This window comes from Drosophila erecta, unplaced genomic scaffold (genome assembly GCF_003286155.1).
Source record: "Drosophila erecta strain 14021-0224.00,06,07 unplaced genomic scaffold, DereRS2 tig00000000-arrow-pilon, whole genome shotgun sequence".
Taxonomy (NCBI): domain Eukaryota; kingdom Metazoa; phylum Arthropoda; class Insecta; order Diptera; family Drosophilidae; genus Drosophila; species Drosophila erecta.
Window position 1 is genome coordinate 11256785 of NW_020825194.1, and position 20680 is coordinate 11277464.

Sequence of the window (20680 nt, forward strand, 5' to 3'; positions counted from 1 at the left end):
CGCAACTTGTGTGCAGTGAAGTGTAAAATGTACTCTGCAATTTTCTTTTGTAGCAACATATTTTCTCGCTCTCCAGCGGAGCCGTACAACTGCCTTTTCAGTGGCAGCTCGCTGCGCCAAAAAGATTACTACGTTTTTTGCCTGTGTCGAAGAAGCGATGGACATGCGTGGAGCTCGTGCCTCCGCATAATTAAGTTCGCGTTGAGCCTTTGAAAGCATTGTACGAGGCACATAGATACGGGATTAGGAATTGGGGATCTTCTCTGGTCATCCCTATTGGGTATACATGGTGCGCAGCAGTGCAAAGAACTTGTATGATATTTGAAGCAGCTAGAAGAAATAAAACCTTTAAACTCAAACTCGCTGACTATACTTAGTTGCGTACGTCTGTCATTGTGGTCCTGGTAATATCCAAAAATATGGTGGCCTTTAGAAAAATGACCTTCTGCGATCTGGCTATTATAATAACCAAGGCTCGTTTATAGCGCACATCGGCGTTATACCACTTCTGATTGTATGTCGCAACCGAAAATCCGTGGCTCTAGAAACACAAAGAACTTTAAATCAAGGAAGCTCCATAAAGGTGAACTTACGGCATCGGCCACCAGTTGACCATAATGGCAAATCAAATAGACTTGACTCATCGAGGAGATGAGGAAGAGGAAAAGCTTCACAACTATATCCGGCGGAACTCCAACAGTCATCTGGAAGCCCACAAAGCAGATGACAAAGGACGACACCATGAAGTTGAGTAGTAGGGGAATTCCGAATATATCGTTTACTGTATTTGAGAGGCGGAGGATACGTTCGTGATACTTCACAATATCCACCAAGAATCGGGAGTCCGTCTTCCAATCCCCACTCACTTCGTGGCGTTCCATACTAGTTGAAAGAAAGTCGAAGTGCATTACCAACTGACTGGCTACAGCGCATAGCAGAAGATCGGTTGAGATCTGACCCGCTGCAGAAGTACATCCTGCAAAATTCTGTGAGAATAAGAGTGGGTAATACGACCAGCTATCCTGCCATTGCCAAGGAATGTACATGAGGTACGGCAACTGTTTGCCCACCTCCCGGATGCTCAGCCACTTGTCATAGACCCAATACTCCATTATGCAAAACAAGTTAAATGTCCAGATGAGAACAGAGTAGAGCAAGGAATAAGTAAGGCTGATTCTGGAGCAGGTGCCCAGGTACATGGGCAGGTTGTATCTTTCCGCTTGGATTGAACCCCTCGGATAGATATCTTTCAATTCATTTATCAGTTCAGTTATAGCCGACTTCTTCCACCGGATGAAGAACATCTTGCTCATGCCTACAATGATGAAGCCAATGTAGGACATCACAGTGACAGCTTCCAGGATCTGATTATCCTTGAAGGCGCTGTAGACGTAGATGCTCTCACATAATCCAACGAAGCACACGTTGATCACATTCGACCAAAAAACAATGCGATATCTAAGTCTGTCCATTTTTGACTCTTCACCATCGGTATAGGGCCGTATACCCACTACTGTGTAGAAAAAACTGGCGTAATTCATTAACTTCTCCATCCTTAAGTTGGTCCGAACCGAGCCAGAAAATCGTCCTGTCTGAATGAGTGTCCTTAGAAACATCCTGGGGTTTTATAGCCATGTGCAAAAACGCTCTCGTGCGATTAGAAATGCGGTAAATATTATATAAGAAAATAATAACTAAGCACCTTTGAAGATAATGCTTAGGTACTAGCGAATCCTTTCGCGTGCTTTGTACATTTAACAGCTGCAGCGATTCCAGACCAAAGGTTTTCCAAGTGATACTAATTACGATGAGCACGTCAACTTATAATGATGGCAATCCTACCCCTACTCCAAAAATGTTCATTAAAAAACCTTAAATTTTGCAGATCAATAAGAAAATTTATTGTTTACTCAACTTTAATCGCTAGTAAACTACGAACAGATATCTACTTGATATACATGGTACGAAGGAGAGCGAAAAATTTGTAGGATACCTGCAGAAGCTGAAAACATGAATATAATATTTAGTTATTAGGCCTAATAATATATAATATTGTTTCTTACGCTTGTCATAGTGGACTTCGTTACATTCATGTATATAGTGGCCTGTAGATAGGATGTCCTTTGAGGTCGAGCTATAAAGAATACTAGAGCGCGACGATATCGGATGTCAGCATTATGCCAATTCTGCTTATAGGCAGAGATCGATAAGCTAGAGCTCTAAAAAGATGTAAGTTATATATTTATTTCTAATTTACATTACGCTAAGAGCTCCTACCGCATCGGCAATCATCTGGCCATAGTGGCATATCAAGTACACCTGCGACAAGGACGAGAAGAGGAACAAGGAGAGCTTTAGCATGATATCCGGCGGGACACCCACGGTCATTTGGAATCCCACGAAGCAGATGACAAATGTGGAGACCATAAAGTTAAGCAGTAGTGGTATCCCGAATATATCGTTGAGAACGTCCATTAGTCGAAGTATTCGCTGATGATATTGTACAGCTCTTGCAAGAAACCTTGAGTTTCTGTTCCAATCGTCATCCAGCTCTTGGTTTTCCACCAACCTGGCCAAATAATCAAAATGCATGACCACCTGGGTGGCCAAAGCACAGAGCAGAAGATCCGTTGAGATCTGTCCCGTCGCCGAAGAATATCCTGCGAAGTTTTGAAGGAACAGCAGCACATAATACGACCAGTTTTCCTGCCCATTCCAGGGAAGGTACATCAAGTATGGTAACGTTTGACCGACCACTCGGATTTTGAGCCACTTTTCGTATACGAGGAACTGCATGATACTGAACAAGTTGAATGTCCAGATGAGCACAGAATAGAGTAGTGCATAGGTAATGCTAATCCGTGAACAAGATCGCAGGTAGCTATCCAACCGATATTCTTCCTCCTCAGCTTTACCAGTTGGATAGATGTGCTCCAATTCCTTGACCAACTTGCTTAGATCGGCCTTCTTCCACCAAATGAAGAACATTTTGCTCATGCCCACTATCACGAATCCAATGTACGACATTACAGTGACGGCATCGATGAACCTTCCATCGAAAAGAGCGACTCCCAGATACAGGATCTCTCCCAAAACAACGAAACTCAAATTGATCACATTGGCCCAAAAGAGAAGATATGACCACAGACGGAATTTTTTGGGCCGAGAGTCAATCGTATACGGCTCAATGCCCACGGAAGTGTAAAATAGAACTGCGTACTTCATGAACTTCATTTTCCGACTTGGCAATAATCGAAAAAGTTATGGCTGGAATTCCTTTATAGGCTTCTGCTCAAGGAACACGCTGCATTTGTTATGCGAAGTAATGACATAGTTATAGAACTGTTTACAGTTAATGTATAGACTCGAATTTATAATGCTTCTAATTCATGGCTTCGCTCACAACTTAATTATTGATTTGCCGTAAATAAACAGTGGATAATTGTTATGCCTAGGCAAACGCAATCACGATTCCCATCCAAGTCCCCAGTTCCCACACCATCCTTACCATCCACACCACCCACGGCTCCTTCTTCCTCCTTCGCCATTCTGGGAAACACAATAAATCACTTGAAGATTGAATCCGACGGAAAGCAATTGAAACGTTTGAATAAATGCAATTCGAAAGCGAATCGGTAGCAGCGCATCAAACCCAAGTCTAATCCCACCGAAGTGAAGTCTTTTTTCGCTCTCACTTGAAATAAATTAAATCTTTTCAGATTTCAACAATACAGTTTAGACGGGGTGGGACCATGTAAACAGAATGAGATACTCCACCAGAGCACGTTAGCCCAATTATACAGCGCGTCTCAGTGAAACATCCTTCGTAAGACCCATAAAGACAGCCAATCTACTACATAATCTAAGGATAAACTTAAATATTAATATAAAGAGCGCACTCTTTACATTGAAAAATAAAGATAGTGGCTAATCCTTGCCACTTCAGGTTCAAGTGATTGCAGTTTTTACTTAGGTAGTTTTGACTGTACGCAAATATCCAGCCAAATAGATACTAAGTCCAGCTATGTGCGTTGCCCAGCAAAACTATGCCATGGAAATGCAAACAGAGCACTTACAATTGAAGAAGAAATCTGGCGGGTGGGAGCGTTAAATTCCGCCACAACTGGCCAAAAGGGATTTTCGGGCCAAATTGAAAGACAAAAGCCCTGAAATGTTGCTTCCACCGCGGACATCGAAACGCAGTGCTAAAAGCGAACCAAGCGGGTCAAAAGCAAACGAACGAATTTTCCATTTTTGCCATTTATCACGCATGGAAATTGAAGGCGCGGGTGGAAAAAATGGCCGAATTGGGGCGGAACAGACAAGTACAACCTGCAACTTGAAATACAATTAAAGCTCTGGGACCCACTGGCCAGCCGGCCGCGCCAAACTTTTCATGTCTCAAGTCTTGGCTCCTAGGTGAAGAGCCATGTAGGGTAACAAGATTTCCGGTAGCTGCTCCCACCCACCATATCCCCCAAACACTTCCACCCACCGGCGGCAGACCAAAGTTATTATATGCACACATACCCCCAAAAGTTTACCTGGACTCTCAGGATCGTAGTGGGTGTGCGTGTGGGTGTGGGTGTGGGAGTGGGTGTGGTATGTGGGCAGCGGAAACTTCGTGGAAAAGTTTTATGAGCAGCAAACTAATTTCGTTTGACTTTGCTTCGGAAATATTGCACCTTGGGTGGGACAAGGGGAATTGATTTTGGTCCTGTTTACGCTGCTGTTGTTCCTCCCGAGTAGACACATTTGCATATGGAAGCCACGAAGGGACATCGCACTCAAAGTCGAGCCCTCGCTGGCGTTGCTCATTGCCTGATTACAAATTATATATCCCAATTTTAGTGAGTCCTTACGTAAAACGGATAGTTAACTTTGGTTATACTACACACAGTTAAATGGCCCAAGTTGTTGAAAAGCAAGGTTTTTTGGCATAACAACACCAAAAATGGTCAGAATGTGAAGTGTAATACCTTGTTTAGCTCGGAATTATGTCCCCAATAAACCTGCATTTAAGTTTAAAAAAAAAAAAAATTTGTCATTTTTTGCAATTTTTGACGATGTTAGCCCTTATAAAAAATTCAAAAATTGACCCAAAAATTAATTTTCAAAAATCCTCAAAAAAGTGATGGGGATCGTTAGCATTGGTAATCAGCTCTACAAAACAGCTGTTCTTTTCGCTATATGACCATTTTTAACCGAGTTATGATGAAAAGCACCTTGGTAAAGGTCAAATTCTAACAAAAGTCGTTTTTCTGATTTCCTGACAATTTTTGGCCCAAACAGATACTTTAAAAAATTCAAATTATTCAAAAACATTTGAAAGATATTATTCCTAGTAATTTAAGCAAAATAATTAATGTGGAACATCACAATCTAGTCCTTTTCAATTCCCATAAAAAACCAGCGGGACATTTAAAAGTAAGATGCGAACATAATCCATTGTTAATTTTACATTTGCCAACAACTTCCGGCCGACAAGAATCTGACTGGCATTGCGGCAATTGTCTCTCGGTTTTCCATGGATGTGCCACATTTGACACATTTACTCCTTGGTGAACATGTGTGACTTTGGCCCAAGAAAACAAAAGAGATCCTGGGTTGGGATTGGGGTTTTTTTGGGTGGCAAGGAAAATGTCTGCTTTGGCACTCCGTTCGTTAGCAGAAGCCACAACATTTATAATTTGAAGTGAAGTCAGTGCGGTCCTGGCCACACTTTTGGTCTTTTTGGTCTGCACAAGTGGAAAATGGGAAATCTAGATGGTTACCACTACCGTTTTGGGCTGACTCGTTGGTCAGAAAGCCAGGTCACATATATTGACGATTCAGGGCCATTGTTTCGACCCAGGCTAACACCAATACCACGTTCGGGTTAACCACATTGTGAGCGAGGTCGGGGGAAATAAGAAATAAACGAACGAAAGCAATTAATAAAATAACAAGTTTGTGCAAAATTAATTGTGTATTATGCAAAGGCTTGCTAATGGCAGGATATGCATCAATGTACGCTGCTGGTCCCCATGAAATATTACAGTGACGACAATGTCTCCATCGGCCGTAGATCCTTTCCCCCTGATCCTGCTGTTCTCGTAATGGCCGTGCGCACCAATGAGCAAATGAACAATTTATTACCGCTTAATTGAACACATTTGGACGCAACCACACACGTAGAGGGCCTAAACAAATGGCCACATGCAGGCGGCATCCTGGACAGGACCTCCACACTAAACAGTGCCCGGGGGGCTTTTTGGGTTCTCGGCTTGGTTTGCCGACCAGGATAAATGAGCCTAAGACAAGTCTATAAATGCCGGAGAGACGGCGAGTTTGGGCACCAGTGAGGGAGTGGGTGCAGTAATAGGACGGTGTGGTCAAGCAACTCAATGAGCAACCCAACCCAAACATAATCCCAAGTTGGCTGTGGATTCGGAAAAGCCGTTCCTTGGAGCTCGCTGCATATTAAACGCACGGATCGCTGGACAAATTGATTCCTAAGTGGCTGCCGGATTGACAGTTCACAAGGTCCTTGTGTGTGCGCCTGTCGGCTAGTTTCACAATTATCCTGCACTCGACCTGCAACCTGCAAACTGGCTTGTCCTGCAACCTGGTCCCTCGTGCAGCCGGGCTAATTGCCAATTGAACTCCAAAGAAAGCGGAACAACCTTAGATTAGCAGCAACAATAGGGTCCTTGCCTCTTAAGTGCTTACTTAGCGGCACGTCAGAAACAAGGATTTATTCCGGGATATCAGGGCAAGCCACCCCAAAACACCCCGAGTAAATTAAGTGAGTGCCAGGTCCTGACAGAGTCAAGTATATTTGATATACATGGCACTCCACCCCTCCCCAAAAACAACACCTCGCTTAAGCCGCAGCAAAAACAGGCGAATCACACAAAGCGGCCGCAATTTCGCTAAGCATTTGAGCGGGAAACGGCAAAAGTAGAGCTACGCAGCGACCGCAAAGGTGGAAAGGATCTACACCAGGACTCACCCCATCGCCCATTCCAGTTTAGGCCTGAAACCGAATGAACTACTTAAGCGCTTTTGGCTTTTCAAAATAAGCCGTGCCACAGGTAAATGGCAAAAGCAACAGCCAAAGCAAGAGCAGCGGCATGGGAGCAGCCACAAACAATAACGAAATATTTTGAATATCCGCTGAGCCTTGTCAACCGCACCGAAAGAGCTTCTCGGCACTGAAAAAAACAACTGTCAATTGAGGAGAAAAAGTAGGAAACATTTAAATAAAAAGCATACGAAAAATGTGAAGAAATTTGATTTTAAGTCGTTCAGTATGTCTCATGGCATAAAATCAAATATTTATTAGTATTAACATTTCTATCAAGCTATTCTTTCAGTGCATGCGTAAATGAAAATGGGCAGAGGCAGGAGCAGGAGCAAAAGGACGTTGGAATTGAAAGTGGAACAAGAGCTCAGCCAGAGACATGCACAGATACACTTTATGAACTACAACCGAAATCCAATTGATTGCGCAGGCAGAGAGTCTTTGGCTGAGTCTACCATTTTGGCAGGCCAAGTGCTTTGGTAGTCGGGAGGCTGAGTTGATTGTGGCACGAGTTGTGGCCTCAGAGGCCGCAGGATTCACAAATGAAAATTTGAGCAACGCGTGGGTGGCAGGCCGCAAAGGAAAATGGAAAATAGGATGAGCCAGAGTGGAATCTACAAATTAGCAAGATAATTTTCAACCAATTTAATTCCACTCTAGGTGAAATATATTGTTTAATAAGGAACGAAGAAAACCACTCATATTAATAAACAAACGGCTACATACGCATACACATGATGTGTATCAAGAAAAACATATTTCTTATAACAGACTAGCAATATAATGACCAGGATTGAGTGAGGCCCATATTTCACATATTTCGCATTCAAAACGCGCGGGCTCTAGCAGCTATCGAAAGATGACTGCTACAGCACGGCTACCATGTGTCGCCGACTGTTATCGATAACGCGATAGGCAACGGGCGCAGCCGATAGCCATCAGTTCGCCGTATTATTGTTTACAAAACGCAATTACATTGAAAATAAAGCTGACAAAGTAGTGATTAAAGTCGCGCCGCGACTGTAAAAATGCATTCGAAGGCCTGCTAAAGGGCGCAGCATTTGCTGCACAACGGCAGCGGACTCAGAAAGCGTTAACCGCTCCGCCCAACCACTTGTTGTTGTTGGACTCTGCCCGCCCCACAAACGCCATCCATTATCCATTATAATAACCCCACAGATTTCGCATTCGATGGTGAGGGGTGAGGGGTGCGCGGTGCGGAATCGGTGCAATCAGTGCGATACACTCACATCTCAATCCGGAACTCCAGTCGGCGTCACTTTGCTGTCACATATTGTCAAATTCTCAACTCGCAGAGCTGAAAAAGCTGCAACTGTGTAAATCTCAGACCGAACAACCATCGAACAGCTTATTAAATAAGCAATATTGGAAATCAAGCTGAAAACAAAACGGCCATTAGAGATAGTTGCCGCCATCAAGTGTCCAGTAGTTCCAGCGTAAGTGCCCCTCTTCACTTCGACAATGCAGATTAGCTGGGTTTTGTGTTTTTTTCCAGTACTGCCCTCTCTCGTAGCTCTCTGTAAGATTGCGCAAAGATCTCGAAGTTGACCCCGCCACTAGTGACTTGGCCCAAGCCCAAGCTGCTCATGCAAATCGCGAGCAAGGAAAGTCGGTTGCTAGGGTCGAGAGATAGCCGCTCGTGGCAGGTGGTCCGATTTAAGGGCCAATTAAAAACATAGTTTTCGTTTATGACTGTTTTCTAAAGTGCCCTAGGTTTACAATAATCTTAACCATAAATACTACTAAAAAAAAAAGTACACAGTGCGTAAAAATTGAAGTAATCTTATCACAGCATAATAACTTTAATGACTCTTTGATTTGTCTTTTAATTGGTATAGATAATATATGCGTTTTACTCGTGGAAATGTATTTTAAAATATCTTCCATATACTCCTTCATTTCATTATCGACAAATTTTGCCAATCCTACGTATTTCGTGAAACCTTTGTGCCTGCCTTTGCCAATTCCCCCAATATGGCTAATCTGGCGTGTATCTTATCGATTGACAGCAGTGTATTGCCACAGATACCCGACGAACAGCTGTAAGCCGCCCATATAACCCAATGTTCCTGGTTTCGCCTTTAGAAATATATCAGTTCTGGCCTGGCCAGCAGTCGTCGCAGTTCTCCCCCGGGAAATACAAAATAAATTTGCCAGCCAAATCAAAATTTGGATCTTTTTTCAAGATCAGTGGAACAACCGATAGCGTCGAAAGAACAACAGCTTGTGTACGTCCATAGCTCGAAGATAAGATTAAAGGTTAAAAAACGAACCCGGACCCGGCCACCTCATATACAGTGACTAATTATTAAATTTATTCAAACCACTTACAGTAAATGTACATTTTTATTAAAAGTTCCATATCAACTACCTTACTTTACTACAATTAACAACAGCTTACTATAGCAGTTAGTTTTAGTGTTTTTTCTTTTAAAAAGTGAGTGACAATATTATCATAAAAGTGGCAAAATGTTAATTTACCGGTTTTGTAAGAGATAATCTTGCCCTGCAGGTTAATTTATAACCCCTAAACCCCTGTTATATCAGTCCATAGGTGGGCTTATGCATTTAAGGCACTATAAAAGAAGTTTATGGAATTTAACTTATGGAATTTATTTATGAAATTAACTTTAAAATGATGTAAGCAATTATTCAAAATGTAACCACAATTTCTTCAGACAGATCTACATTCCGAAATGGCGGGACAAAGCAAGCTGGTCGATCCACTGTGCATCACTTGCAAGCAGTTCCAGCACCCATGGACGGACCACTGCGTGAACGCCACCGCCGGTATTCTGCTCTCGGCCACGCCCTACTGCCTGCGGGTTTACACTATAGTCTACGCCCTGTCCTTGCTGATGCGCCACCGCATTCCCAGTAGGGAGGATCTGCGCAAGACGCTGCTGGGGATCATCCAATCGACGGCCTTCCTTGTGACCAATGCCTACACCTTCATCCTGTACAACTGTGCGCTGCGGCACATGCTGGGGAGATATCACTTCTCCACAGTGGCCTTTGTGCCCTGCTTTTTTGCCTCGCTTTCGGCCATTTTGGTGGAGAGACCAGCCCGCCGACCACTACTCACTCTCTACGTCGCCAATGTGGCCACTGAAGCGCTGTGGAAAATGGCAGAATCGAGGGGATGGGTGCGCTCTATTCCGAATGGGCAGACACTCATATTCGGTGTGAGTATGGCGGCGCTGCTCTACCTCTATCGTACTGGCACTACCAAGGATTCCATCTTCAACATTCTTCGCATCTTTGTGGGCAAGGAGGAGGCGGGACCGGTTGCCAAGTCCGAGCCCGCAGTGCCCGGTGAGCAGCCTGCGCCAGACCGCCGTCGTCCCACCGTTAGTTTCTCATCTGTATCCGACTGGGTGCGCGTGTACAGCAATCTCATTCGCGCTAAACACGGCAGCTGTCGGCATCAGCAAAGCTGCATTGGATACTCCCTGATGGGTGGAATTAAACCCTTTGTGGGCGGAGTGGGCCTACAGTTGGCTCTTAAGCTGGTAATGAACGCCAAACGAATCACGGCTGGAAAAATGCCGTGGAAGAAGCTGGTCCTCAACCGTGGGACTCTACAACTGGGCATCTTCATGGGCAGCTTCTCATTTCTCTATAAGGTAAGCGCTTTCACATGCGAGACCAACAGTACGTACCAACAGTATTTTGTCGTCCTTGACAGTCGGTGTCTTGCCTGCTGCGGCACAGTTTTAACCGGGACGATGCAAGGTTCGCAGTTCCTGCGGCGTTAATTGCCTCTGTGTCCTTCACCCAGTATCCGGATAACACGGTAGCCTTGTATGTCATGTGGAAGGCGCTACAGGTGAGCATGTTGCATTACCTGCATTTTTGAACGTAATTAATAACTGTTTAATTTATAGATTCTGTGCACAAAGGGCCAAGAGCTTGGAATTGTGCCACACATTCCGAACTTTATGCTTTTCTTGTACTCCTTCTTCACGGCTGTGCTTTTCCACGCGGGAATCCTGGAACCCAAGAGCCTGCGCCCCAGTTACTACAAGTTTCTGCAGGCCATTTCGGGTGATCGGTGAGCAAAGTTCACACGCGCTTCGTAAGCTGTAGATTAATAATTCCTTATCATTTGCAGACTGAGCAAGTTTAATCTAAGCGCCTTCGATGTATTTGGGCTGAGCAGTCAGCAACAGGCGCTGGACACCATTAAAGCACTAAAAATAGTAGAAAAGGCGATGCCCGCCTACTCCTTTGCCTCCTGAGCCAGCAGTAGTCAATTTGGATTTAGTCAGTCGTCCTCACCAGAGGACCCTCTATATCTCCCAATATCCGTGTTCAATTGCGAGCTGTATATACATACGTCAAGAGTCTCCCGCGCTCAAAGAGCGTCCAACGATTATTAAAATAAGCTAGTAAGGGTGAATTGTAATATGCTGACCTTTTTTATTTCGTGGTATCAATAAATCTTATAAAAAATGTCGATTATAGCTTATGTATATTTTGAAAATTATTTAATAAAGCTATTTAAAATAATGCGTTAAGAGAAACCCCAACCTTTTCATGAATCAGCGTAAACAAACCATAAGAAAACCAACCGCAAATTTTGTCTGGCATGGGTGCGATAAGCATAAGTTTTACTAACACCCAAAGGTTAAGTAGTTTCCCCACATCGACTAACTTGGCGCACACCTGTTGATTAGCAAGCACTTGAGATCGTGGTGCGTAAGCCACTAAATCGCTCAGCATTTCAGTCAGTTGTAGTTAATGGTTGATCAGGTCCAAACGTGCGGTGAAAACCGAATTTATGGGACTACCAAGTGGTAGAAATCGGTTCAACTGATAGTGGATTTCCTTTAGATTAATGGTTGGCATATTTGAAATAATACCAACAAGTGCATATGCATGCACATAAACTGAGCCAAGTCAAGGGTAGAGTAGTAGGTTGGCTAGTTTTGGTTCTCATTGGCTGGATTTTTACCGATTAAGCTTATCAGTCTGCACTCGATAAGCACAGCCAGGCGTTCCCTAGCTATTTTCGTGTATTCAAATTGGATAATGGCAGCACAGAGTAAACTCACTGAAGTCGCCTTCAAATGCAGCTGCCAGGAGTTCGTCCATCCTTGGACTTCGAGCTGCGCCTGCGCGACGGCTGGGATGCTATTATCGCTAATTCCTGGCACATTTAAGACTTATAGTATGGTCTACACGGTGAGTTAATCATTATTTTCCTTTATTCATACGTCTAGTTATATATTGAATAACTTTCAGTTGGCACTCTTAATGCGCAGGCGCATTCCATCGCTCAAGGACCTGGGAAAGACCTTACTCAGTACTCTGCAGTCGACGGCTTTCCTCTCTATAAATGGCAGCCTCTTTATCCTCGCCATTTGCCTGGTTCGCCAGTTCCTCGGTGGCTTCTACTTCGGCACTGCAACCTGGTTGCCTGCACTTTTGGTGAGCTCCATATCGCTGGCAGTCGAGCGTCCGGAGCGCCGTACTCCACTGGCATTGTATGTGGCCAATGTGGGCATCGAAACGCTGTGGAAAATGCTAGAGGCCCGTGGTCTGGTGCGATCCATTGCCCATGGACAGGTGCTCATCATGGGAGCCAGTGTCACTGCTTTAATGTATCTATATCGTGCCGGATTGCATAGGACTGTTGCCAAGGATGCGACTTTCAAGGGATTGGGTCTGGTCATAGGCAAGGAGGAGGAGGGTCCCCTAAAGCCCCCTACGGTGACCATCCCTCAAGGATCTGACCTTGGAAGAGTGCATTTCCGCTGCATCACGTCGTACCTTAAGGTCTATAATCACCTGACTACCCTCAGGCATCCTTGCTGTCCTCACCAGTTTGGCTGTGCGGTGTACGCCCTCCTTGGAGGAGTTAAGCCCTTTGTGGGTGGTGTGGGTCTTCAGGTGTGTTTGAAGCTCCTGCTGAACATTTCGAATATACTCCAGCAAAAGATGCAGTGGCGCCAGCAGATCTTCAACAAGGGATCTCTGCAGCTGGGCCTAGCGCTCGGCATATTTTCACTGCTTTTTAAGGTGAGTCAAAATTACAAAATAGATTTCAAACTAATTTAATTAAAATTTTGCAGATAACTTCTTGTGGCTTGCGTCACTCTTTTGGATATGATGATGCTCTCTTTGCCATTCCATCTGGCTTAATAGGATCATTTGGCTTGCTGCACTTTCCCAATACCACGGTGTCTTTGTACCTGATGTGGAAGTCATTGCAACTCTTGTACAACTGGGGTGTCGCCGAGGGAAAGGTTCCGGAGGTGCCACAGTTCTCCATGATTATGTATGGATTCTTTACGGCCGTACTGTGTCACTCAACCGTTCTGGAGGCACGATCCATGCGGCCCAGCTACTTTAAGTTTATCGAAAACATTTCGGGAGGACGTCTGAGCCGGTTCAATCTGCAGCCCTTCGAGGCTTTTGGAGTTAAAAGTCAGGATCAGGCTGATTATGTTATCAAAAAGCTGGGTATTGTGTCGTCCTCCTCGAGCCCTCTATTTCCACTGACTGTTTAGAAGGTCTCAACTCTTGTGATCGTGATTGAGAAATAAAGATTTATTATTAATGTACTGAAGGTTATAAAGTCTCGAAACTAAAATTGTTAAATTTTTTCCTAGCTAGATAATTTAAATGTTGTATACATTCGTGTTATACTTGCATATTTTTTTCGTTCTGCTGCAACTGAGAATGACCCTTAAGAGAATTTGTTAAGAGAATTCTAAGAATATGCCGGGTGCCTTTGGAAATTGATAAGGAACACCCAGCTGGAGGTGACGCAGCGACAACAAACCGATCGCCATTGAGCAAGTACGCCAACTTTCGGCTCGCGTGTACGCGATAAGTAAGTGCCCTCCGCATTCGACGCACTTCAGCCGAACCACTTGCGGGAATGGGATTTTGGGGGAGTGCTGATTACGAAGGCCTAGGAATGGAGCTCTTAAAGTGCGTCTACAGTGCGGTCCGTGTACTTGGCCAAATCGTGGATAGTTGTTGGCAGTCAGTTGTATTTGATGGCCGACCAGGCCATAACGTTGTTCCCCAGCAGGAGAAAACAATATTAAATAACCAACGTGCCATAACAACTAAATATATATATTCGGTAAGCATTTGCTTTTTTTTCCCAACGCTTGCCTTATTTTCTTATAATTGTAATATATCTAATAACTTTCTGCGTCATGCAACCCGATCTTCAGCTGAAACCCAGTGGATCACCAGCTGCAGCTGATTCGAGAAATGCCCAGCGTAACTTACTGGGAATCAGGCTGAAATTAGACTGGATTACAATTGTAAATCAAGGAAATCGAATTTAACTAGGCCATTGGGAGCTTTGCGTGCCACGTTCGGAATTTTGGCGATAAGCCCCTTCCCGATAAGCTTTATCATCCCCACGAAGCCAATTCGATAATCGTAGACGACGGAGCATAAGTCAGTATTCAGTATTCAAAGTGGATCATGGGCGCCCAAAGTAAACTGGCCGAGATAGCCGTGAACTGCACCTGCTATGAGTATAACCATCCGTGGACAAGGAGCTGTGCCTGTGCTGCGGCAGGTATGATGCTCTCCGAGATCCCTCCCAGTCTGCGCACCTACGCCACTGTTTACGTGGTAAGTTGAATAGGTTAAAATTAGGCTAAAACTTTAGACCGTTCAGCTGATAATTTCTCCGTACAAAGGTTATGTTCCAAGTAATCCAGTAAAGTGTTAAGGGAATGATATTTAACTTCAATGAATCTCATTCCAACTCCTATTACCTCTCCAGTTGGCTCTGATCATGCGAGGACGCATTCCATCGCTGAAGGATCTGAGACGCACTGGATTTGGAATCCTGCAGTCGACAGCGTTCCTTTCGATGAATGGAGGCCTCTTTGTCTTTGCCGTGTGCTACTTGCGACAGATCCTGGGCGGATTCTACTTCGGCACAGTTGCCTGGTTGCCCTCATTCCTGGCCAGCGTTGCATGTATTACCTTCGAGCGCCCGGAACGACGTGCTCCGCTCGCATTGTATGTGGCCAATGTGGGTATCGAAACGCTGTGGAATATGATGGAGGCACGAGGCTGGGTTCGGTCCATTCACAATGGACAAGTGCTCCTCATGGGAGCAAGTGTAACGGCCTTGATGTATTTGTATCGCGCCGGACTGCACAAGACAGTGGCCAAGGATCCGACTTTCAAGGCGCTGGCCCTGATCGTGGGCAAAGAAGACGAGGGTCCACTGAAGACACCGGTGGTCACCACCACGCAAAGCTCCCGCCAGGCTCCCTTCAACTTCCAAAGCATTACATCCTACGTGCAGCTCTATGACCGCATGCTGAAGGCCAAGCATCCAAGTTGCCCACACAAGAGGGGTTGTGTTCCCAACGCCCTTATTGGAGGACTGAAGCCATTCCTGGGCGGTGTTGGGCTGTCGGTGGGTCTGAAGCTGCTGCTCAACATTCCCAAGATCTTCCAGTCCAAGATGCAGTGGCGCAAGCAGATCTTCAACAAGGGATCATTGCAGTTGGGACTGGCACTCGGCATCTTCTCACTTCTTTTCAAGGTGAGCAATACCAAACCATTCGTTCATAAGATATATATCTTATCACTTCGACTTCGACAGTCGACTTCCTGCGGACTGCGTCACTCGTTTGGATTCGACAACGCTCTCTTCGCCATTCCGGCTGGCCTCATCGGATCGCTTGGCTTCCTCCGTTTCCCGAACACCACGGTGGCCTGTTATCTGACGTGGAAGGCCTTGCATCTGCTTTACAACTGGGGCATCGCGGAGGGAAAGCTACCCGAGGTGCCGCACTTCGCGATGCTCATGTATGGATTTTTCACGGCCGTGCTCTTCCACTCGGCAGTCCTGGAAGCCCGTTCGCTGCGGCCCAGCTACTACAAGTTCCTCATGGGCATCTCCGGAAACCGCATCAGTCGCTTCAATGTGAAACCCTTCGAGGCTTACGGCCTGAAGAGCCAGGACCAGATCAACTATGTGATCAAGAAGCTGGGCATCGACATGACCTCGCCCTACCCCCTGTGCGCCCTGACTGTCTAGATGGCGTTCCTCTACGGCGCTCCCTTCGCATGACTACTGTACAATAAAAAACCAGAAACAATAAATGTGTAACACAACGATGCAGCAAAACTTTAAATTAAATGCGCGACGCAGAATGGCCATTAAGGACTTTTAAGTGAGGAGCCGCAAGTGGGCCAACATCAATCACGGAGTCAACAAGCCGCTGGCACCCTTAAAGCCCCCTTTGAAGCCCCCCTGAAGCCCCTCGAAAAACCTCTCAGCCCCTGAGCCTCCGCCTCACCGCTGTGACAACTCTAGACGGCGGCTCCGCGCCGCTCAATTATTTACATTTATATGTCATATAAATTTATTGCCCACCATAACTCAGCCGGGCCAAAGAGAACTGGGATGAGCGGAGAGTTGAGCTGAGAGCAACTCGAGATACCCGAAATGCAGCTACAAAATCACTAAAAATAAAAATAATAATAAAGCACAGAGCCGAATGAATAAAAGTGCACAACTTGTTTCAAGAGCCACGAAACAGGGGATACCCTGAAGTTTTCGTAGCTCGCAGGGAAAAGTTTATTTCAGTTGATGTCTGTGCTAGATTTACCACGCTGGCTAAAATATATAAAAATATAATACAATTGGTATTGTAAATAGCTGATAATGCAGTCCAAGTATGTGATTGTACAAAATAATAAATATAATACACAGCAACAGGGCAAAGTAACATTTGATTTCTCATATCAGCACTACCTCCCAGCCATAGAAGTAGAGTAGCGCAGTATCCTTTTCAGGATAATACCAGAGAACCCGAAAAACCAGGCTATAATACGCTCCACTCGGCCCTGGCCCCACCTAATGATCATCTTGGCCAGCAATGGAAGCGGAACCCGAACTGGCAGTGGAACCGGGACCGGGCGGGCTTAACAAATGAATTATAGGCTCGGGTAAATTTAATGTGCCACTTAGTTATCGGTGCGGGATGGGGCGAGTGGGAGGCACTGGGCTTTATTGTTATGCGAATCATAATATGGCACGCCAGCTAAGCGACTTCCTTCCGCTTCGCAGCCCCGTGACCCGTGGCTGTTTGTCTTTGGTGATTTTCATTTTTAAATTGAGTTGAAAATAATGAAAATGCAAATTCGCCGGCCAGCTGCTGCTGTTGGACTTGGACACGCTTCTTTGCCGGGCCGCAGTCCTGACTCCTGCAATTGCAGGCTCCTTGGCATTTATGAAATTTATATGCATGTCAGTGGGCTCCCGAGGCGGGGGGGTGTCTGCTGTGTCCGCTCCAGCCCAGTCAACAGCTTGGAAAATACAAATGAAGCCAGTGACAAATCTCATTAATCACAGCGCCAGAAAGGAGGCGCTCGAGAAGGGGCGTGGCTTTGCCTGAATGGGTGCAGCTGTTGGCGCCTTCAAATCTGGGATTATCAGCTTAGCAGTTGCAGTTGTTTCTGTTGTTTCTGTTGTTGCCGCAGCTCCTACTACTTGTTGGTGCTCCTCGGTGGAGCCTCGAGGAGATTGGCGATGCAAAAAGTGCATATAAATTGAATATTATAAATTTTCTTATTGTGCAACTGCTGCTTTCACTTAGCTGCCGCTGTTACTGCTGCTGCCAAGTTGTAACTTCATTTAAGTCAATCGCTCTTTTCTGTGGCACACAAATTGTAAACAAGGGAATTATGCAAATGAATACACTCCCGTCCCATGGCAGCGTAATGAAATATTATTGAGGACTGTAGTCCCAAGCTCTCGGTGCGCAAATCGAACGGAAAATGAACTTTCAACTGTCAAAATAGGTGAAATGGAGAAGACAAAAATCGGTGGGGCAGCCCGAAGTGGAGGAGCAACTTTTCACTACTCGGACAAGACTTTCGACTTGCCATAAATTTCGTTCTGTATACTTCTATGAACTGACAAGGTATGTCATCGCAAGATAAGCAACCCCAAGCTGTCCGAATTTTGCCCCAAATAAATGACACATTTTTGTGCGTCCGGAGAAGAAATGAATTTTTAATTAAAATTTGCAGTTGTGCTGTGCGAAGATTGAATGGAAAATTCTACAGTGCCAGATAACCTAGAGATGCATAATAAATAAATGAAATTTCCGTAGCTCGGAATGCATTAACTACGCCGTGCTTCCAACACAAATTTGCAAGAACTCGATGTCAAGAATGTTTTGGCTTTAAGAAAATGCCCCAACATTTCTCACAATGAGGCAATCTTCTGATGATTTCGTGTATTATCTTCAGTTTCTTTCAGTTTTATCTAGAGTCATCAACCTTATAGCTTAAATATATACAACAAATCGTGAAAAGGTTCATTGTGCATATGTCATATGAAAATATAGTATTACTTGTTTTACTTGTTTCATTTTCATTCAAATGATACCATGATACCTTATATTTGCTACATTAACAATCAAATGTATTGTACTTTTGGTTAAGATAAGATTATAAAAAACGTGCGAGTACTAGCAATACCATTTTTAAAGCCATTTTACAATTAATAAGTGTTTTCCTTTCTTTTGTTTACATAACTAAGAATTTGAGGTGTAATATAGCTAAAGTATGTAATTATAATGAGTTCAAGATGATTCATAATAGCAATCTTTAAAAGGCGAACATACGAATGCTGATGGCTCCCAGGGTGCACTCGCCCTCGATTGGCCGCTCCTCGTCCTCGATCTCTCGCAGACGCACCAGGTGCAGGGGAACGCAATCCTTTAGGAACTCCAGGCCTGCATTGATGAGACCCAGTTGGATCCAGATCAGTGACAGCCAGAAGCAGGCCACACCGTCGAAGGGAGACGTCATTCCGCCGACGAGCTTGGGAACCCACTGCGGTACTTACAATCGGCGTGGAATCGGTGGGATCAGGCAGGGGCTGAGCCCCCCACCATCCCGTTGAAAACGTGCCGCCCTCGAGTGATAAGGGGTCGAAACGAAATAGCCGTCGGGGGCGATAGCAAGGCCATTATCTTTTGAGTCCCAACATTCGGCTGGCAACATTTTCGGTTGGTGTTGCCGGGAAATCGGCTCAAACTGCTCCATCGAACCTCTGCGACAGCGTTCCACAGTTCGTTCGTTTCGAGTTGGAATCCTTAGGCTCTTGCAGTCGTGTGCTGTCGCAACAGGATGCGCATTGTGCCGGAACACATGTGGCCCAGCTCCACATGTCGCACTCTCTGGGGAGATTTCAGTGCCACTCGGTCCGCGACTAACTGGGTTAGTGGTACAAGTTCAGTTTGACGCATTCGCCTTATCGATGGTTCCGCTCCCGCACGTTCCGTTCGTTGGGCTCATTCGGCCAGGATGCGTGCACGCCAATGGTGGTGCGCATTATCCTTTTGCCAGGCTAACTCTGCACTAAGTGAATAACCGGCGTGCTCTTGTGCGCCCGCTTTTCCGTTCTCAAAGGAAACCGACTTCATCAGCAAAGCGACTCTTATCCCGCTTTCTTGCGCTTCATTGCACCGTGCAGCCGCCATTTTCCCGGCACATCCTTAATTGAAAGTACATCGTTTACCTACTTGTAAGCCATCCTATCTGCAGTTTCTGTGGCGCGGTCTTTGTCCTTATCTCTTTGCCTTTTGGAGCCTTTGTTTGTTTTCCCCCGACATGTATAACCACCTTTATCTTTGGCGGAGGAACGGGATGCAGCTGAGAATGCATCATTGGGCGTTGACAGAGGCCACTCCCATCGCTTATTGGCAAAAGACTTCCTGGGATCCATCTCAGTGACGCCTTTGTTCTGTTAATCCTCCTTGCCAGCCCTCCTATTTTTACTACCAAAAAACGATTCCTTTGTTATGCCAGCCGCTCGACGACAATTGCACTTGCTGATTGCCCTCATTTCAGTCTTGAAATAATATTAAAAACTTTTACTCCGTCTCGCCAACGTACTACGCTCTGTTCGTCTCTTTCTCAGCCCCCATCTCCTCTCTCTCTCTCCTCTCTCGTGTCCTCTATGTGTGCTGTTCTTTTGTCTTTGTCTCCGCCTATGCCGCCTGCCGCCTGCTGCTTGCTGCCTGCTGCTTGTTGCAACTGCAGACGCGTGTTGCAGCACAAGTCCGAGCCCCTATCCCATATCCTTGCATCCCATCGCCGGACTTTGAATCCCGAGCTTGTTCTAGTTCTTGTTCTTGTCCCTCTTTTATTTACCACATAAATCACATGCCGGCGGATGGGACGGAAAGACATTTCTATATCTATCTACTTAAGGTTTTCACTGCCCATCTAGGAGCAATTTCTTTGCTGGCACTGAAACAAATTATATTTGAAAACTTTAAGGCAATTTCAGGCTCTAATTAGGAAACATAATATTTGTGTTTCTTCATTTCCTACCAAACTCAAAATTTGTATGATGTTTCATCTTTGATTCCCTTCCCGAGTCTAGTTTATTCTCCTTTCCTCGCAGCTTATCTCCGGTTCTCGACCACGTCCAAGTCTCAGTGTGGCCGAGTGCTTTTGGACTGCTAGTTGCTATTTTTACGATTGCCCATTGTCTGGCCGAAGTTCTAAGGTCCTTCCGGCTCCTCCGCGCCGACCTCATATCTGTGTTCCTCTCTGCTGCTTTTCGGGATGCGA

The 20680-nt window shown here is 45.2% G+C and overlaps 5 protein-coding genes across 7 annotated transcripts; 3 read left to right on the forward strand and 2 right to left on the reverse strand.

Annotated features, from left to right (window-relative positions):
- Positions 1-230: 230 nt before the first annotated feature.
- On the reverse strand, positions 231-3228 carry LOC6552850 (odorant receptor 85b). The gene is made up of 6 exons (XM_001980922.2): positions 2278-3228; positions 2064-2219; positions 1950-2002; positions 594-1554; positions 386-541; positions 231-330 (listed from the first exon to the last, which is right to left on the reverse strand). Exons 1-6 carry the CDS (start codon positions 3223-3225, stop codon positions 274-276), a joined length of 2331 nt encoding a protein of 776 aa, XP_001980958.2. The 5' UTR covers positions 3226-3228; the 3' UTR covers positions 231-273.
- Positions 3229-7964: 4736 nt separating this feature from the next.
- On the forward strand, positions 7965-11558 carry LOC6552849 (transmembrane protein 135). Of its 3 annotated transcripts, none has more exons than XM_026984089.1 (5): positions 7965-8523; positions 9766-10713; positions 10776-10916; positions 10975-11141; positions 11202-11558. In XM_026984089.1, the coding sequence occupies exons 2-5, from the start codon at positions 9784-9786 to the stop codon at positions 11326-11328; spliced, it is 1365 nt and encodes a 454-aa protein (XP_026839890.1). In that variant the 5' UTR covers positions 7965-8523; positions 9766-9783; the 3' UTR covers positions 11329-11558. The 3 variants fall into 3 exon arrangements, with proteins under 3 accessions (XP_026839890.1, XP_015009464.1, XP_026839889.1); XM_015153978.2 differs by having other exon boundaries at positions 9770-10713; XM_026984088.1 differs by lacking the exon at positions 7965-8523 and adding an exon at positions 9162-9315.
- A 563-nt stretch (positions 11559-12121) lies between these two features.
- Positions 12122-13605, forward strand: LOC6552848 (transmembrane protein 135). The gene is made up of 3 exons (XM_001980920.3): positions 12122-12274; positions 12335-13111; positions 13165-13605. Exons 1-3 carry the CDS (start codon positions 12122-12124, stop codon positions 13600-13602), a joined length of 1368 nt encoding a protein of 455 aa, XP_001980956.1. The 3' UTR covers positions 13603-13605.
- A 568-nt stretch (positions 13606-14173) lies between these two features.
- Positions 14174-16175, forward strand: LOC6552847 (transmembrane protein 135). Its single transcript, XM_001980919.3, has 4 exons — positions 14174-14186; positions 14281-14692; positions 14847-15623; positions 15684-16175. The coding sequence occupies exons 2-4, from the start codon at positions 14540-14542 to the stop codon at positions 16119-16121; spliced, it is 1368 nt and encodes a 455-aa protein (XP_001980955.1). The 5' UTR covers positions 14174-14186; positions 14281-14539; the 3' UTR covers positions 16122-16175.
- A 2140-nt stretch (positions 16176-18315) lies between these two features.
- Positions 18316-18930, reverse strand: LOC6552846. Its single transcript, XM_001980918.3, has one exon. It carries the CDS (start codon positions 18905-18907, stop codon positions 18704-18706), a length of 204 nt encoding a protein of 67 aa, XP_001980954.1. The 5' UTR covers positions 18908-18930; the 3' UTR covers positions 18316-18703.
- Between the last annotated feature and the right edge of the window lie 1750 nt (positions 18931-20680).

What these genes read in the sequence shown, in the direction of transcription:
- LOC6552850 (XM_001980922.2), bottom strand. Translation starts at nt 3,225, where the DNA reads ATGAAGTACGCAGTTCTATTTTACACTTCCGTGGGCATTGAGCCGTAT. An exon ending in CGAAGTCCACTATGACAAGC is followed by an intron (nt 2,003 to 2,063) that starts GTAAGAAACAAT and finishes TCATGTTTTCAG; the next exon opens with CTTCTGCAGGTATCCTACAA. An exon ending in CCAGGACCACAATGACAGAC is followed by an intron (nt 331 to 385) that starts GTACGCAACTAA and finishes TATTTCTTCTAG; the next exon opens with CTGCTTCAAATATCATACAA.
- LOC6552849 (XM_026984089.1), top strand. Translation starts at nt 9,784, where the DNA reads ATGGCGGGACAAAGCAAGCTGGTCGATCCACTGTGCATCACTTGCAAG. An exon ending in TCATGTGGAAGGCGCTACAG is followed by an intron (nt 10,917 to 10,974) that starts GTGAGCATGTTG and finishes TTTAATTTATAG; the next exon opens with ATTCTGTGCACAAAGGGCCA. An exon ending in CAGGCCATTTCGGGTGATCG is followed by an intron (nt 11,142 to 11,201) that starts GTGAGCAAAGTT and finishes TATCATTTGCAG; the next exon opens with ACTGAGCAAGTTTAATCTAA.
- LOC6552848 (XM_001980920.3), top strand. Translation starts at nt 12,122, where the DNA reads ATGGCAGCACAGAGTAAACTCACTGAAGTCGCCTTCAAATGCAGCTGC. An exon ending in CTTATAGTATGGTCTACACG is followed by an intron (nt 12,275 to 12,334) that starts GTGAGTTAATCA and finishes AATAACTTTCAG; the next exon opens with TTGGCACTCTTAATGCGCAG. An exon ending in TATTTTCACTGCTTTTTAAG is followed by an intron (nt 13,112 to 13,164) that starts GTGAGTCAAAAT and finishes AAAATTTTGCAG; the next exon opens with ATAACTTCTTGTGGCTTGCG.
- LOC6552847 (XM_001980919.3), top strand. Translation starts at nt 14,540, where the DNA reads ATGGGCGCCCAAAGTAAACTGGCCGAGATAGCCGTGAACTGCACCTGC. An exon ending in CCTACGCCACTGTTTACGTG is followed by an intron (nt 14,693 to 14,846) that starts GTAAGTTGAATA and finishes TTACCTCTCCAG; the next exon opens with TTGGCTCTGATCATGCGAGG. An exon ending in TCTTCTCACTTCTTTTCAAG is followed by an intron (nt 15,624 to 15,683) that starts GTGAGCAATACC and finishes CGACTTCGACAG; the next exon opens with TCGACTTCCTGCGGACTGCG.
- LOC6552846 (XM_001980918.3), bottom strand. Translation starts at nt 18,907, where the DNA reads ATGACGTCTCCCTTCGACGGTGTGGCCTGCTTCTGGCTGTCACTGATC.